The 16,112-nt window shown below is 52.7% G+C and overlaps 5 protein-coding genes across 5 annotated transcripts; 2 read left to right on the top strand and 3 right to left on the bottom strand.

Annotated features, from left to right (window-relative positions):
* Nucleotides 1-863: 863 nt before the first annotated feature.
* On the bottom strand, nucleotides 864-1,974 carry PODANS_6_5140 (uncharacterized protein; the record flags this gene model as incomplete). The annotated part of the gene is made up of 4 exons (XM_001909975.1): nucleotides 864-895; nucleotides 953-1,305; nucleotides 1,363-1,782; nucleotides 1,856-1,974. 4 exons carry the CDS (start codon nucleotides 1,972-1,974, stop codon nucleotides 864-866), a joined length of 924 nt encoding a protein of 307 aa, XP_001910010.1.
* A 440-nt stretch (nucleotides 1,975-2,414) lies between these two features.
* Nucleotides 2,415-5,750, bottom strand: PODANS_6_5120 (uncharacterized protein; the record flags this gene model as incomplete). Its single annotated transcript, XM_001909974.1, has 5 exons — nucleotides 2,415-2,578; nucleotides 2,615-3,062; nucleotides 3,111-3,401; nucleotides 3,454-5,129; nucleotides 5,312-5,750. Coding segments are annotated over 5 exons (3,018 nt in total), but the record flags the coding sequence as incomplete, so codon positions are not given.
* A 463-nt stretch (nucleotides 5,751-6,213) lies between these two features.
* On the bottom strand, nucleotides 6,214-7,950 carry PODANS_6_5110 (uncharacterized protein; the record flags this gene model as incomplete). The annotated part of the gene is made up of 1 exon (XM_001909973.1): nucleotides 6,214-7,950. The coding sequence occupies one exon, from the start codon at nucleotides 7,948-7,950 to the stop codon at nucleotides 6,214-6,216; it is 1,737 nt and encodes a 578-aa protein (XP_001910008.1).
* A 2,694-nt stretch (nucleotides 7,951-10,644) lies between these two features.
* On the top strand, nucleotides 10,645-11,762 carry PODANS_6_5090 (uncharacterized protein; the record flags this gene model as incomplete). The annotated part of the gene is made up of 2 exons (XM_001909972.1): nucleotides 10,645-10,822; nucleotides 10,894-11,762. The coding sequence occupies 2 exons, from the start codon at nucleotides 10,645-10,647 to the stop codon at nucleotides 11,760-11,762; spliced, it is 1,047 nt and encodes a 348-aa protein (XP_001910007.1).
* A 1,606-nt stretch (nucleotides 11,763-13,368) lies between these two features.
* PODANS_6_5080 (uncharacterized protein) lies at nucleotides 13,369-14,049 on the top strand (the record flags this gene model as incomplete). Its single annotated transcript, XM_001909971.1, has 1 exon — nucleotides 13,369-14,049. The coding sequence occupies one exon, from the start codon at nucleotides 13,369-13,371 to the stop codon at nucleotides 14,047-14,049; it is 681 nt and encodes a 226-aa protein (XP_001910006.1).
* Between the last annotated feature and the right edge of the window lie 2,063 nt (nucleotides 14,050-16,112).

Here is a 16,112-nt window from a genome sequence, read left to right as displayed (position 1 = left end):
TTCGTCTGAATATACACTTTTGGATTTCTCGTTAGGTTTCATGGAGGGACTGACTTAATTGTCTATTCGGAATTGCCCGGCCTTCGGGTCATGTACCCAGAGCAAATATTGTCCTCTCAACCGTTCCCAAGCCTTCAGGGGTAAAGGGGGCATTAGTCAACCACTTCCCTATCCAGCACCAACACTCACTTACGTACAACACCAAAGATCAACAAATCATCCAAAAAAAAAAAACCTCCACCATTCCCTCAAATCTCAACTATTATACACATCTAACCAACACTCCACCTAGGCACAGGAATAAGCGTCTTTGCTCTTTCTTTCTTTCTATTTGTCTCCCAGACAAAAAGTTGCTCTCTCCGATCTAATCGCTCTATAGTTCTCTTGAAAGCACACCACTTTTTTTTTAATCGCCCAAGACCAAAAAAAAAAAAAGACAATTCCCAAATCCCTGCCCATTTAGAGTATTATAGCCATACACACAACAAAAGAAAAGATATAGCGAAGAGGCGCTTCAAAATCCCGGAAATGCAAACAAAGACCGGGGAAATAAAAACACCTTTTCCCTCAAAGCGAGCAACATTTGTGCAAGATGCCGCGCAGTTTTTTCGTTGATGCCCCCGAAAGGCACCCTGCCTGTTGTTGGTCGTTTTTTTGGTTTGTGTCGCTGTCATTCAGGTCGTAACAACAGCAGCCGTCGAAATTTCTCTCCAACTTCCCCCCAAAATCTCCACCATCATAACCCCTCCAACCTCCCTGCTCCACAAAAGCGGGGATTAAGCCGCAGAGACGACATGTGGAAGTCTCTGTGGTTCCATCACCACTTTTGTTGGACTACATCGGCATTGACTATGTTAAGTCGCTTATTTGCCGATCTCGACACCGCCAGTGGCACCTGTTGCAGATAAAGTCAGCACTTGTTATCCAAATCGACCAGGAAAAGAAAACATACCAAGAGCCTTCTTGATGTCACCGTAGATGGCGAACTGGAAAGCGGTAAGGGTGCCGACCATGAAGAGACGGGCGCCGATGCCGGTGTAGGAGCCCTTGAGGCCGAGCTCCTTGGCGATCTTGATGAGGCGGGTGGTGGTGCCCTCCCCGGGGGCGCCGGGGGTCTTGTTGATCTTGCTCAACATGGTGTCGGCGGGCTGAGAGACGATGGCAGCGGCGAAACCGGCAACGAGACCGGAGCCGAGGTTGACAACAGTCTGCATGCTGTCGGCCATGTCCTTCTTGGGGAAGACCTGGTAGACAGCCTCGGCGACCTTCTCGTAGACAACGAACTTGGCCATGGTGTAGGGGATCCTAGAGAATTGTCAATTTCTGGGGTCCTATTCAGGAGAGGCCAAAAAAAAAACATACTGCTTGAACAGAATGGGACCGAAACCGGCGTAGAAGGCACCAACACCCTCGTTCTTGAGCATCTTGCCGAAGCCGCCGATGAGGCCGGAGGCATAGGTGGGCTGGGAGACGAGACGGATACGGGTGGCCTCAAGAGGGCAGAGGGCAATATCGGCGAAGAACTCGGCCATGGCGGAAGAGGCGAGGTAGACACCGGTGCGGTACTTGGAGGCGTTCTCGTAGCCGAGATAGTTGATGGCCTGCTGCTTGAACAGCTCGTAACCACCGAACTTGAGGGAGCCCTGGAGGAAGTAACCGGCGAAGGTAGGGCCGACACCAGTGAGGAGGGCACCAGCACCCTCATTCTTGATGACCTGCTTGAAGCCACCGATCATGCCCCTGTTGTAGGTAGCGGGGTCGAGCTGGATGCGAGTCTTGACACTGTAGAGGAGGCGGTTAGCTTTTCGATATTCCCTGGTGATCTCGTCGGCGCAAGGGTGCTGGGAGGACCTACACATCGACGGGGGTGAGGGCACCGTGGGTAACGGAGCAGCAGATGGCGCCGGCAAGGGCGAATCTGGAGTAGAGGGCAACGCCGCTCAGCTGGGGCTTGGTCTCGGTCTTGGTGGCCATCTTGACGACTTTGATGAGAAGTGGTGGAAGATTGAGTGGAGTTTGGTCCTGAAAGCTCGGGGGCGCGAGGAATCAAGAAAGATCGGGAGACAATTGGGGACCTGTGGGAGAGTTCCGACGTCGTTTGGGCAGTGGATGAGCTTTTTTGGAAAAAGTGAGGTCGGGGCGGGCTTTCGGGAAAAGGGACCTTAAAAAAACTGGCCCGGCAAATCCCGGGTACACGGCGGGCATCAAAAAGACGCACTGGCCAACCAACCGCTGTGGATTTTTGACTAAAAGGGCCACAGGGCCCACCGCTACTACAGCCCACGGTGACATTGATGTGTAAGAGATAAGATAACAAGATGCATCACTTGGAAAATGTCAAGCCCTGGAAAAAATGTCTCAGTCTCATGCTCATCTTCTGCCGGTATGTTTTTCCCAGTTCGAACCCATCACCATCAGTAGACCAAACAATACCAAGTTATTTTTGGACGCCCGGTCGTCAGTTGGTAGCACAATTCCATCCTGCGCTGTGTGCCGCCTGGGCACAACGGACCTGTCAGGGCAGTCCCTTGACGCATGTGCCTTGCTGACTCGATGAAAAGCCTTGAGCTCTGATTGGCTGCCCTATCCAATAGCTAGAACTTCTACACTCAACCCCTTGCCTTCCGCCTCAGCTCATCAGCCAACCTCAAGAGATAAAACTCTCTCGCCTCGGCCGGCAGCTTTTGAAAGCTATTCGCGATGCGACCGATGTCTTGCCTGCCCTTTTCATATGCCGCCAGATCACGGTTCCCATACACATCTTTACCGGCAGCATATGAGTTGCTGTCAAGATCTCTGAAAAACACATTGACCGCGATGCTCTTGTCCGAGGTTGGTGTAGCTGTGTGCAACCACAACGGGGGCAGGAAGAGGACCTGGCCAGGGCCCAGTACAGCCTCGTGAGGGTGTGTCTGTGCTAACTCCGGCGACTCAAGAGACGAAAATACGTCGATGCTAGAGCTGGAAGCACCGGGTGCAAACGACAAGTGCTCAACGTCTGAGGGTGGGAAGAGAATGAGTCTTTTGGAACCCCCTATTTGGCAGTATACATTTGCCATAACCTGATATGATTAACGCACCGTTTTACTGATATCAGAGAAACAACTTACATCGTAATGTAGCCACATATTCACTGGCCCAGACAGCCTCAACACCGAGCTAAACAAATTCTCCCGCACCAAAGCCAGCTGCTCCGGCAACACAAAGTCACCGCTTAAAGTCGGAAAGTCCTCCTCAAGCACCGACGGCTTCTCTGTGGGCTTCTCCTGTGAAAGTGCCCGCAGATACAGCCTGCCGCCTTGCTCAATCTTTTGTGCCAAGTCTGCGAATCCAGTTGTTACGTATCGGAAGTTCTTGGCATTGAAATCCATTACTTGAGTGGCGGCTTCGTGGATGACAACCTAGGATCGTTAGCTAACGCATATCATGTCGACAGTCATAGTGAGAAAATACCTTGCGGTCGCTGCCAACCTTTTCCGCCAAGTACTTCAGGTTCCAAGAGGCGACACAACTGCCCAGATCCAAGCCTTCCAGCACCACCGGACGGCCTGCCCGGACAACCTTGGCGAAGTCATCTGCTGTCTTGAGTTGAACATGCTCGATGGTCTTGATGGCTATGCTTGAGGTTCCGTTTTGGAGCTTGGTTCGGATGGGAAGACTCCGCTCTCCTGGGATGATGTCGACGGTCTTGTCGTGAGTCCAGTGAGGGAGAGCCCCAGTTGTGCCAGAGCCTGGTAAGCGCAGAGAATACACGCCCTTATTCCAGAAGGTGCCCATGGAGAAGCACGTAGCACCGCCCCCGGTAATCACTATTCTGCCGTCAGCTGCTACCACGGCTGAGTGTCCAGTGTAGAGGGCACGAGGCGACGCATTGGATGTCAAGCGGCGAGTAATCTTGTACTCTGCGCCTGTCACTGAGAAAGTTACGATCTCGTCGTTGTGGCCCAAGAGATGGTCTCGAGCCACTCCGCCCAAAATGATAAACTCGCTGCCGTGTTGAACGCAGGTTGCTCCGAACCTTGCTACCAGCCAGCTGGAAGCATCTGGGTTGGAATCCGTCCGAGGTTGTAAACGGGTGAATGTGATGAAAGGCTTCCTGATGTCTGAGATATCTAGCTCCCAAGACATCACCTCTTTTGTGAAGAGCGCATCCACCAGGCCACCGGCGTAGATACCGCTGAAACTGGCACCCGCATTGCTGCCCTTGACACCGATGACACCTCCATATCTTGCTGCGAAGGGGTCGCCTCTTGCATCACACTCAACCCACCCCTTTTCGTGCCGATACAGCAAACACCCGTCAGATGTCGAGCTTTTTCCTCTACCATTCATGAGCAAAGCCATTCCTGAGGTTCCGAGAGTGATAACGGCTGGCCGATAGAGCGGTACGGGGAGATCGTATGTCCGCCTCCAGGCATTCGACTTCTTCTCGTACAACCAGCAATCTTTGAGGGGGCTTGATGGTGAGCCGCGGCCTCCAACAAGCAAAACAGAGTCTCCGATATCCACAAGGGAGTGACACATCCTGCTTGAAGGCCCTCCCTCTCCAAATGCGAGTCCGCTTGCCTCGCCCTGAGTGAAAACGTCGCAGGATTGCAGTCTGTTCCTGGTCCCCAGTCCCAGAACGTTCACAATCTCCGATTGCTTCCCCTTTTGAGAAACTTCCATCGCGGCAGCAAACCTCCTTTGTCCTCGAGTGCCCGTCGTCTCATCAACCTGCGTCTCTACCGCTCCCACCGGAATCTCAACACCAGAATGCACGACCGGCCTAGCTCCCCTCTCCCCCACCGTCCTCGCCCTCACAACACAGTAATGACTTCCGAAAAGCGCAAACTCCTCCCACTCATCAAACTCCTCCACCTCATCCAACCTCACCCTCTCCTCCCCGGACAAGAACGTCTCGTCCCCCCAAGCTTCCCACAAAGTCCAGACCTTCACCTCCACCCACCCCCTCTCCTCAAACCTTTTGCGTTGCTCCCCAACCGTAGGATAACCCTCCACCGACTTCAACTGCGTATTCAACTTGTCAAAATGCCCCAACATCGTCCTCGCAAAAGGGTGCCCCGTCCCATCCGGGAGAATCTGCTCCAGCAACACAAACTCCGCATCCCCCACCCTGCCCGCCCACTCTATGACCCCATCCGCCCCCTCCCTCTCCATATAAGTAATACTAACCTCGGCAACAAAAACAAACTCACACTCCTCCCTCCAGTGCCCCCCCCCAAGCACCTCCCCCATAGCCTCTTCCAACCTTTTCAAATCCCGTAGATCAACCCCCACCATCGCATACCCCTCACTTATCCAACACCACCGGTCCCTTTCTCAGCACCCTCCTTTCCATCCACCACCACCCTTTCCCCTTCAGGAACCCTCCCCCCCGTCAAATAACCCCTCAAGGCCCCCTCCCCCATCACGACCCCCTTCTTCCGTTCCATCCACTCAAAAAAATCAACATCCACAAACTTGACCCCCCCACAATCACCCCCATACCGACTCCAACACTGCCAAGGCAAGACATCACTCCCCGCCCCCAAATTAACAACCACCTTTCTCTTCTTCCCCTCCCTTAGCGGTCTCTTTAAGAAGTCCCTCACCAAGACATCGATCACTCGTAGTCGTAACCAATACCCCCTGTTAATCAACGGAGCGCGCCGTTGACACTTGGAGACAAAGTACCGGAAGAAGGGCGGTTCACCGGCGTAGTAGATCTTTTCCACGGAGCGTTTGGATACGATGGAAGAGGAGTTTGTCTGTGGCTCAAAGGTTAGAAGGGAGGGAAAAAAAGAGGGGGGGGGGGGAGACGGACTCCCATGACTTGATCATCTTGGGCTTTGGCTGCGGGGGATTTGGTGTCGGATTTGGGTTTTTTTGGTTTGCCCATTTTGTCGGACTTGAGTTTTGTATAAAAGGGAAATGAATAAAAGTCGCAAAGTCACTCACAAGAGAGTGTGAAAGAAATATGCGAGTGAGTAAGTGTGTTGATTGGTGAGTCGAGTTGAACAAGATATGAGTCTGAGTTGCCATCTCAAAAGCGGAATTCAAAAAGTGAGAATTTCTACAGTGTTCTTTACTGTGCTTGGGCACTGTGCTTACAGTGCCGCCCCTGATCACAATGAAAACAATATATCAGACATGTTCCCTGTCCCAGATCCTAACGCCGCCCAATGCTCCCATCATGTACTTGCTTACCCATCCATCTCCTCTCCCAAAACATCAAACCACCACCCCCCTCTGCGACCACCCACCCCTCCCCTTCCACGCCCACAACACCAACCCACACGCAACCCAGACACTCCCCGCCATGGCCCAGAACGCGCTCGCATAGCACTCAACCCCATAACACAGATTGTCCCCCCCATCCTCTTCCCCAACAACCGACTGCCTCCTCGCCCCCTCCTGGTAAACAGCCGAATACACCAACCCCCACATCGTCGCCCCCAGCGCCGGAAACATGGCCACAATCCCCCAGTTCGTCGCAAAGTTCTCCACCCCCCAGATCACCGTGATGATGATGGGCGTCAGGCTAAACACGGCGCCGTACCCGGCCCCGACCAGCCCCGAAATCACCCAGAACCTCTCCCCGTGGCCTTGCACCCACCCCGCCGCCAACCCCGCCAGCCCCAGAGAAAGCATCACGGCAAAAAACAGCAAAAACACCACCCTCGAAACCGAGAATCTTTTTCTCTCAAGTTCAGTGCTGGAGGCAATCTGGACATGTCCCGCCTGCGGACTCGGCGCGAGCAAATCCGTCAACGTCCCCGTCAGCAGCCTGACAATCGTGCTCGTGATCCCAACAATGCTCACATGGGTCGCCGCAGACGTCTCATGCTCCCCAGCACCACCACCAACCCTCAATTCCGGATCATACAACGTCTTGATCACGGTCCCCATATTATTGATAAACGCCTCCCCCGGTCCAATCATGAAGAAGAAGCCAAACGCAAACAACCACATGGTATGGTCCGTCAAAAACCTCCTCGTCTCCGCATTCAACACCCAAGTCTTGATCTTTTTATCCTCTTCCTGCTCTTTTCTCGGATCCAAAATCCCGGCCCCAATCATGTCCTCCTCTTCTCGCTCCTCATCAACATCCACACCCCCGTACCCCTCCCTCGTAACCCCATTCCCCAACATCCGACTCCCATCCAAGATCCCACTCCTCTCTAGCTCTTCCACCGCCTCCTCGATCAACTCCTGCTCATCCACTATCCTCAACCCCACCGCCCCAACCACCCCCACGATCACCAACAATATAGCCAAAAACCCAAAGAACCTGACAACATCAACCTTTTTCCCTCCCAAATCCCCGGGTGTGTCCAAAGAAAAAAGCCTATCCCCCACCTGACTCAACCACATGCCACTTAACCCAAACGCCGCAATCGGCACCGCCAACGCCAACCCCCTGTGCCTCCCCCTCCCAAAATTCTTTGCGCACGTCGCCACAGCACTGAGGTACATGCTACACGTGCCAACCCCTATCCCGACAAAACTCCCCACCAAGCCCCAGTACACCCCCTCCGGATCCCCCTGTTGTCCCCAGTAAAAGAACAGTGCCGCGCCTGCGTAACCGAGGCCGAAGAAGACTGCGGAGAGGAGGGAGAGGGGGGCGGGGCCGACGCGGTCGCAGTAGTAGCCCAGGAGGGAGACGGGCATGTACATTGCGATGGAGGCGGCCGAGGCGAGGCCGTTGATGCGGTATTGGGAGTAGTGGAGGGTTGATTGGAAGGTGGGGGCGTAGAGGGAGAAGATTGTGATCGAGCCGGCTGAGAGGGAGGAGAGGAGGGAGGAGAGGAAGGAGAGGAGGAGGGCGCGGCGGGTGGCGGTTGGTCTGGGACGGCGGCGGTAGCGGGAGGACGGGAGGGAGCGGAGGGAGGTGGTGTCGGAGCTGGCGGGGCCGAGGGTGGAGGTGGAGGGGATGCGGTGGAGGAGGGGGGTGGTGGTTGAGGACATGGTGATGGTGGTTGCGGGAGGTCAGAAATCGAGAAGGATGTTGGAACAGGCACACGCAGGCGGATATACCTACCCGCCAGAGAACTAGATCGCGTGTACCGTCTTTCTTGCCTGGCGCATCTTCATCCACGTCACCGCGCGCGCGAGACTGCGAAGAAAGAGTGAGACGAATTGCTAATGGTGCAAGGATGTAAATAAAAGTCTCCGAGGTTTCTGTGGAACGATTGTGTCAACCGCCAGACAAAAGTGTCAAAACCGTTGCACGACAGCGGTGATGGAGGTGTGTTGTGTGCGTACTGTGTTGTCTTGGAATGGGTTGACGGTTCCCAGGTTGTTGATCAAATGACCTTCAAACCGCTGGTAGCCTGCGCCGCGAATGCCAAGGAATGATCGGCATAAAAAAATCCGGGGAAATCCGATAATTGCCCGGGGGGGGATGGCTACGGGGACTGTGCTGGACAGGATAAGAGGGAGGACTGTGCATTTAGACATTAACCATGAGTTGACGAGAGATTCAATCATGTTAATTCTCTTCTTATGATGAGCTTCGCAGTGAGGGAGTCTCGCTGATGGTCCAGAGCAGTGGCCCAGCAGCTGCCCATCAGGGTTCTCACCCAGAGCAACACCATCACACGACTCCCACACAAGCAGGCAAAGGAGCAACCCCAGTACATACACCTCTCCCACCGCTCAGAATTCAACAGGAGCAGCGGGCAAATCACAGAGCCAAATGGCCTAGTGGTAAGCTCCTCGAATATCCCGAAGGGATATTCACCTTCTTCCACTTTGGTGTGGGTCGAGGCGGTTGACCGGTGAGCTTTTGCTCTTTTTTGCGACTTTCTTTTCTTGTCAACTTTTGTTTTGGCATTGGACTTATTGTTTTTGTTATGGCCATTGGGGAACGACCAGTTCGATGTTGTATATATGCTACTGGAAGAGATGTTAAAGACAGATAGACAGATGAACTTGGCTACCAGATTGAACTGGATTTATTCAGCACTTACGTTTTGGGTAACTCGTACAGGTAATGCTTTTTGCTACAATACTTTTAGGGGCTGTGTAGCTGTTGGTAAAGCTTTTCTATCCCGTGAAGCATACTCGCTAACACTTGAATGTCACCAACGGCTCGACGACCCTTGTTGACGTCGTCTCGATTAGTGATGAATTGCAACCGGCCAACTCTTTCACGATGCATTCGTATTTGCGGTAGCCCAATAGTCCGTGGTCTTGATGCCATCGAATGAGCGGCTATGCCAGCGCTTGGAAATTGCATGCCTGGTCACAAAGCTCACCGTCAGCATCAAGACCCAGCTAAACCAGATGGCTATCCACTCCTTCAATGGCGCTGTTGCAGTGTTGAGATTCCTACACGGTACCCGGACCAATCTGCCTCGAAGCCACCAAGGCGGTTTTGCTGACTGGCAGCCCGATGAGCCCGATAATAGTTCTATTAGCCCACACAGCCTTGGTATAAAAAGTTGAAAAAATGATCGTCGGGAAATGCCAAGTGGAAGGATTTCTGGAAACAAAAAGATGCCAGTTGCCACATGATCAGCCACGTGCGGGCCTCCTCATATGGAAGGTTGAGGTTGTTATTCCCGGGTGACGGTTGAGGGACCTGGGCTTATTCCATGGCATGCTTTTGCCCCTTGCTTATTCGAGCTCGGAGTTCGCATTGTTCTTGGCTCTACCTCATGTGATACTGAAAATGATGGCCAACCCCTCGACAGGCCTAACAATTGCGGCGTTGCCAAGGCGCATGTTCCTGAAGATGGACGAGGCATTCTTTTGACCATGATGGCTTCGGAAGGAACGCTAGACAGTAGAACTAGACACAACATGCTGTCATGCTGTGTTACATTCCATGTGTCATACCAGACCTGTTGTCCGAGCGGTGTCCGCCCCAGTTGGCAGTCAAAATCACCGAGTGACATTATCCAGCGCAACCTCATCCGTTGGTGGTGAACAAAACACGGCCGTCGTCGGAATTCGGCACTTCGTAAAAGCAGAGAGCTTTGCACAGCCACCGATCCAATTTTTGCTGCCCTTCAACTCAATCGTTGCGGGAGTGCGGTTGACTGTAGAACTGCGTCATGACCTCTGTATCTGGAAGTGGTGTGCTGTGCAAACCACACCCCAAGACCTTGGCAATCCATTGATGCTGGCCAGCCGATCGTCTCTTGCACTGTGTGTGTGTGTGTGTGTGTGTGTAGCTCATCAGGCCATGAGGTTTTTAAAATCTGCGACCTTGAATCGGGATAGAAGCCAGTTTGGGCGTGAGAGAATTATGGAACAGAGCCTCTCCGAGAGCAGCACTGTCTGCTCGTATCTTTCGTGTGTAGGAATTCGGACATCTTGTGGCTTGTAAAAAGTGCTGTTGGGTCGGGCGTAGGCTCGCTGGGCACGGCCCGGTGTTTAACGGATGGCAGCCTGGTGGGGCGATCCCCAGACCCACAGTGGGCCATCGCCCATTGCCATTGCATGGACCCACCATATCCCTGCCGCCATCGAGAGCTCTCTGCCCCGCCAAAGCTGCTCTTCAGTCTCCTGACCATCCGCCATCCCCCGAGCTGTTCCTTCGTCTCGGGACGTATAAGACTTGTGGCACATCCTCCGTTTCCCGTCTAGCCAGATCGACATTCTAGAAAGTCTAACCATCTGACGCCTTCCCGAAATTCATCGCCATCCCCCAACATGTCCAGCGACACTCAGAGCATCCCCAAGGGCAAGGGCTCAGAGACACTCAATGGCGGTTTCAAGCCTCAAGGCAACATGGTAGCTGTGGTTCCTCCCAAGCCTGAGGATTTGCAGAGAAGCTATGCCACGGTCGTCGACGCAAATGCTAACCCCAAGGGCTGGTATGGCAGCATGGGTATGTACTTGATGATACAGCAACACAAACTTCGGGAGCTTCACCGCAGCTAACACCACTCAACCCTCTAGTTAACGGCATCGGTACTCTCATCGGCACCCTCGGTGCAGTCCCATGCTGCGTCTGCTGCCCCAACCCATATAAATCCGTCGGCCAAGGCCACGTCGGTCTCGTCACCAAGTTCGGCAAGTTCTACAAGGCTGTCGACCCCGGTCTCGTCAAAGTCAACCCCTTGTCCGAGAACCTCATCCAAGTCGACGTCAAGATCCAGATCGTCGAAGTCCCCAAGCAAGTCTGCATGACCAAAGACAACGTCAGTGTCCACCTCACCTCGGTCATCTACTACCACATCGTAGCCCCCCACAAGGCCGCCTTCGGCATCACCAACGTCCGCCAAGCCCTCATCGAGCGCACCCAAACCACCCTCCGCCACGTCGTCGGCGCCCGCGTCCTCCAAGACGTCATCGAGCGCCGCGAGGAACTCGCCCAGTCCATCGGAGAAATCATCGAAGACGTCGCCGCCGGCTGGGGTGTCCAGGTGGAGAGCATGCTCATTAAGGACATCATCTTCAGCAACGAACTCCAGGAATCTCTTTCCATGGCCGCCCAGTCCAAGAGGATCGGTGAAAGCAAGATCATTGCCGCCAAGGCAGAGGTCGAGGCTGCCAAGCTGATGAGGCAGGCGGCTGATATCTTGTCTTCCGCCCCTGCCATGCAGATTCGCTACCTGGAGGCGATGCAGGCCATGGCCAAGAGTGCGAACAGCAAGGTTATTTTCTTGCCTGCTGTTAATCAGACTATGCCGAGCACCCAACAATTCGAGAATTCGCTGGCTGGGGGGTCGGGAAACAAGAACTACAACACTTTTGACGAGGGGAGCAGCAGCACTGATCCCGGCTTTCAGCAGGCGATTAATGCCCGGATTATTGAGAATATCTGAGTCGAATGGTTGATGACGGAGATTTCTGAAGACCAAATCATGAAAATGAGCGGGAAAAGAAAAAAACACACACGAAAAAAGAGACGAAACGATACAACATTATGATTTTACTATACCCCGCCGCCGCGATCACAGTCGATACCCCCTTTTTTTTGTACATGGATCGGAATGGGTGGAAGGAAGTGAGTCATGGATTGGCATGATGACAATGGTTTAATGAGGGGGGTTATGAGAAGAGAGAGCGTCCCAGCGAGAGAGATGCCATCTTGGCAGTTTGCGTCTTGGTTTTTTGGATTGGTAGTTGCTAGGACTTTTTGGTTCATGATACCTGATACCACCTTCGCTTTCTTACTTGGTTCTTCTATAGCACTGTTGCAGTTGATTTTAGCCTTTGTGGTGAATGGGAGGGGATTATATTTTTGTTGTTGTGATATTTGATGGTAAACTGCGAAGTGGGAATATCGCCGCCGGATCTTTGGTGTAAGTCTGGCTGGCAGGTGTTTCCACTCAGTGCTGTCGCGCTTGAGCACCGGCCCAATTGTGCCTATGTGGTCTGGGTCTTGCAGTTGACCTCACCGGCGCGTTGGGCTGGCTTGTATTACCGTCAGAATTAAGTGTCCGCTTCTGTTTTTTAGGTTGGACTTTGGCCAATGCTACAAGGTCGAGATATCATCAGGGGACCTGATTGTGAATGAATATGGGTCACAAAGATTCTGGTGCCTCAACAGCTTGGTCGAGATGGGTGCATGTATGATGTAAACGGCGTCTTCCCATGGGTTCCATTAATGGATACCTAGTTTGAGACTCGAGGATAGGGACGTGGAGCAAACCACAGCTGCTTTGTTCTTTGGAAGACCGAGACTATCAGCACCCTTGGCTTCCGTAGGTGTGAATTATTTCTGTGATTGATCACTGGGTTGCCTTTCTCCCAGGTCCCATTCACGGGGCTCTCTCTCACACCAAGAGGGAGTGGTCACGGAGAGTTATCGCTTGATAAATGACATGATTCACCCAATATACCCCGCTGCCATCGTGGTCATTTTCATCTCTCTGCTGTGATTCTAGTAGTATATCTCCTTCTCCCCCGTTGCCAGCACATCCTCATATCTCATTCAATTCTGCTTGTTGGCACCTTATTCACTGACAAGAGAGTCTCTCATTGGCTTTATACTGACTTGTTTCAAGCACATAACTATTCACTTACCATGTCTTTCGCTGAAGCGCCGACGAAGCTGAAGAGATAAAAGGGCGAAGTTCAGACATCAGATGAAATTATTTGACAGCCATTCACCGCCAAAACTGACCAGGAAGCGGAGCAAGTGTTGATCACGCCCCAGGATACGTACTGTACGCTGCTCTCGTGATATATTCACTGTTCACTCCGTTCACCTGATTCGTCTGATCTGGGTGTCGAGAGCAAGCAGCGACTAAAGCGGATCTCTCTTCAGGGTGAATCACAGGATCCTCGAGTATTTATTCTCTCCTCCTTTCCCTTCTTCTGCCGTCTCTCTTTCAACCACAACAACAACTCAGTCCGCACAGCTCTGGTCTGCTTTCACTGCCACCAAACCTCTCCTCACAACCCTCTCTCTTCTCCATCCCACCAATGCACCTGAAGTTCCCAATCCTACGCTATTTGGTCCACGACCTAATCATCATGATCAACTTCCTCCTCACCCTGGTCCTCCTGACCACAGTCATGGCCATCAACATCGGCCACCTCCTGACCATCCCCCGCATCAGCCATACCCCCCGCGCCGTGGACAACACCACCGATGTCAACAACGCCAACATCGACAAATTCCTCTTCCACCCCCGCCCCGTCCAATGCGGCGAAGCCAACCTCCTCCTGGTCGGCATCCCCCCTTACCACCCCATCGTCAAAGCCGGCGGATTCGACCCCAAAATGATCGAAGCCATCCTCGCAAACGACACCAATCTCCTCGTCAACTCCGGCTACAACATCCGTATGGTCCTCTTTGGTCCCGAGCAGCCCCTTTCCGTGCTGGAGGCGCAATTCGCGGATATTGACTGCTGGGATGGCACCGGAGTTGGCTTCGGGGAGCGCGGGACTACGGATGTGGGTCTGACAGAGAGGTTCGAGGATACCATTCACTACTTCCGCAAGAGAGCTCCCAACGGGCCGATCATGTTTAATTCTTCGCCTACGACGTTTTTGCCGACGCTCAAGAGACACTTCCCTATTGCGGGGGGAGCGGATTGTGCCAAGGAGGGGAAGCCGGGGAAGCTTTTGGTGAGTTGGACGGGAGTTGATGATGATTTGTGAGAAGAGCGAAGATATACTGAATGTGTTTGTGATAGGGTTTCCGTGTCATCTGCGATGATGGCGTGTGCAAGAAGGACTAAGACGAGTCACTGGCACACATCAACAGCAGCAACTCGTTTTGCATGATCAAACTTTGCGCCATTGCAAGGGATGGTCGAGGTATCCATGGGTAACCTAGGGCATCAATACGGAGAACAGAGGGTGGTAGATGTGGGACCGAGGAAGGAGGACGGGTTGCTTGGGCTGAGGAGGGAAGGATAGCCGGAGTTGGCGCTAGAGAATGATACCCCTGCTTTTTCTCGTCACTTCTTTTGTTTTTTTGTTGCTATTTCCTGGCTTTTGATGTTTTTACTTTCTCCATTTCATTCTGTGCGTTTTGGATAACATTGCTTTCTCAGCTAGATTGACGTCATTGGATATGAGACGCCGGAGGTGAGCCGGGACTGTCGGACCGGTGCCGGTCCCAGCCGGAGGTTGTTGATATTGTTTCTCCGGCATCTCGTTTTCCTTCCGCTGAGTACACACCTCCTCGTTCCTTTACCTCTGAACCGCACAGGCACCTCGGCCTCACTCAAGAAAAACGCAATCCACAACCGGCCTTACCGAGGAGGTCAATCTTCGCTACCTACTTTACCGATACAGTTTCCATCCTCAACACAACCTCAATCTCGGACACCCTCCCCCTACGCCGCACGCCAATCTCCCTCTCTCCGAAAAACCAAGATCTCCTACTCGCAAGCCACGTGGCTTGCTCTGTCCGATCTGTCAGGTAAGCGACCCCCTTCCTCTCTCTCTCTCTCTCACTCAAGTTGACTTCTTATAGAACATGCGAATTCCTTACGCTCGCACATGGATTCACTTCTCAAACAAACATCCCAAGATTACCCCACACAAAAGATCCTGCGGGATGTCCGATAGCACAAGTTCCGGGCCCTGCAATACACGACACCAGTGGTCAGCGGCACAGTCCGCAGTTTTCCTAGTGACCACGTTTATATTTTTTATTTTTTATGTTTTATTTTTTATTTTTTTTATTCTTTATTTTTTATTTTTTTTGACCTGGCCTCCGTTGCTACCCGCCGCTGCTGCGACTGTTGCCACGCGGTTGGCGGGAATGAATAGTGTTTTGTCGTCTTGATTGTGCATATGTGGTGTTAGACTGAGATCTGTTGCCCAGGATGAACAGCTGGGCACCAGCTTTAGTGTTCACATGAGTTTGCACACTCTTGGAGATACCACCAAAGTAGTTGGAGAAATCGAAGTGTGAAAGCAGCGGTATATCATATTCCCTAGGTACTGACTGTCAAACAATTCAACTCCTTATGCAAAGCCCCTATGCCCAATCGATCCCCCTTCACAAGACGTCAACCTCAAATATCCAAAACGCCATCCTCAACAGAAGCAAGGTCTATCCATCCATCTCTTGTATTCAACTTCCACATCCCATCAAACGAAAGAACAACCCAGTAAACGAACGTATACTCCAACCTGAAGAAGAAGAAGAAGAAGAAGAAAAAAAAAAACGGGGTATCAAGAGAATGCCAGAAGGAGACCAAAAAACAGCCTCATCCTTCAACCTATCCCAACTCCCATTACCCTTCACCCAAAAACTCAGACCTAAAACTCCCGCGCTTTCACCGGCTCCCGCCCATACAAACTCAACCGATCATCATCATCCTCTTCCCATCTCCCCCCCATAGCCCGTAAATGACTCCGATCAGGCACCTCCACCCTCGCCCCCGTCCCCGTTTCCTCCACCCCCTCACCAACCCCCTCCACCACCTTCTTCCCATTCCTCAACTCCCAACTCCCCACCCTCTCCTTCTTCTGCCCCCGTCCGACGTACTCCACATCCTGATCCCCACCCTTCCTATCCCCCTTGAACCCCCCCTTCAACAGAGGTGCTGCGGAAACGCCAAAGTACAACAGATCGGCAAGGGAGATGCTGAAGTACCCGCCCCCACAGGAGATTCAAGTCACAAAGAAAAGCACCACTCTGAAAATTAACACCTTTTAGGGGGAAATTTCGAAGCGCCAAGGACTAACAAAGTCGCACCAAGGGA

Source organism: Podospora anserina, chromosome 6, assembly GCF_000226545.1.
Source record: "Podospora anserina S mat+ genomic DNA chromosome 6, supercontig 2".
In the NCBI taxonomy this organism is placed as follows: domain Eukaryota; kingdom Fungi; phylum Ascomycota; class Sordariomycetes; order Sordariales; family Podosporaceae; genus Podospora; species Podospora anserina.
Note: the sequence above shows the minus strand (reverse complement) of the source record. Positions and strands in the feature narration are given on the sequence as shown.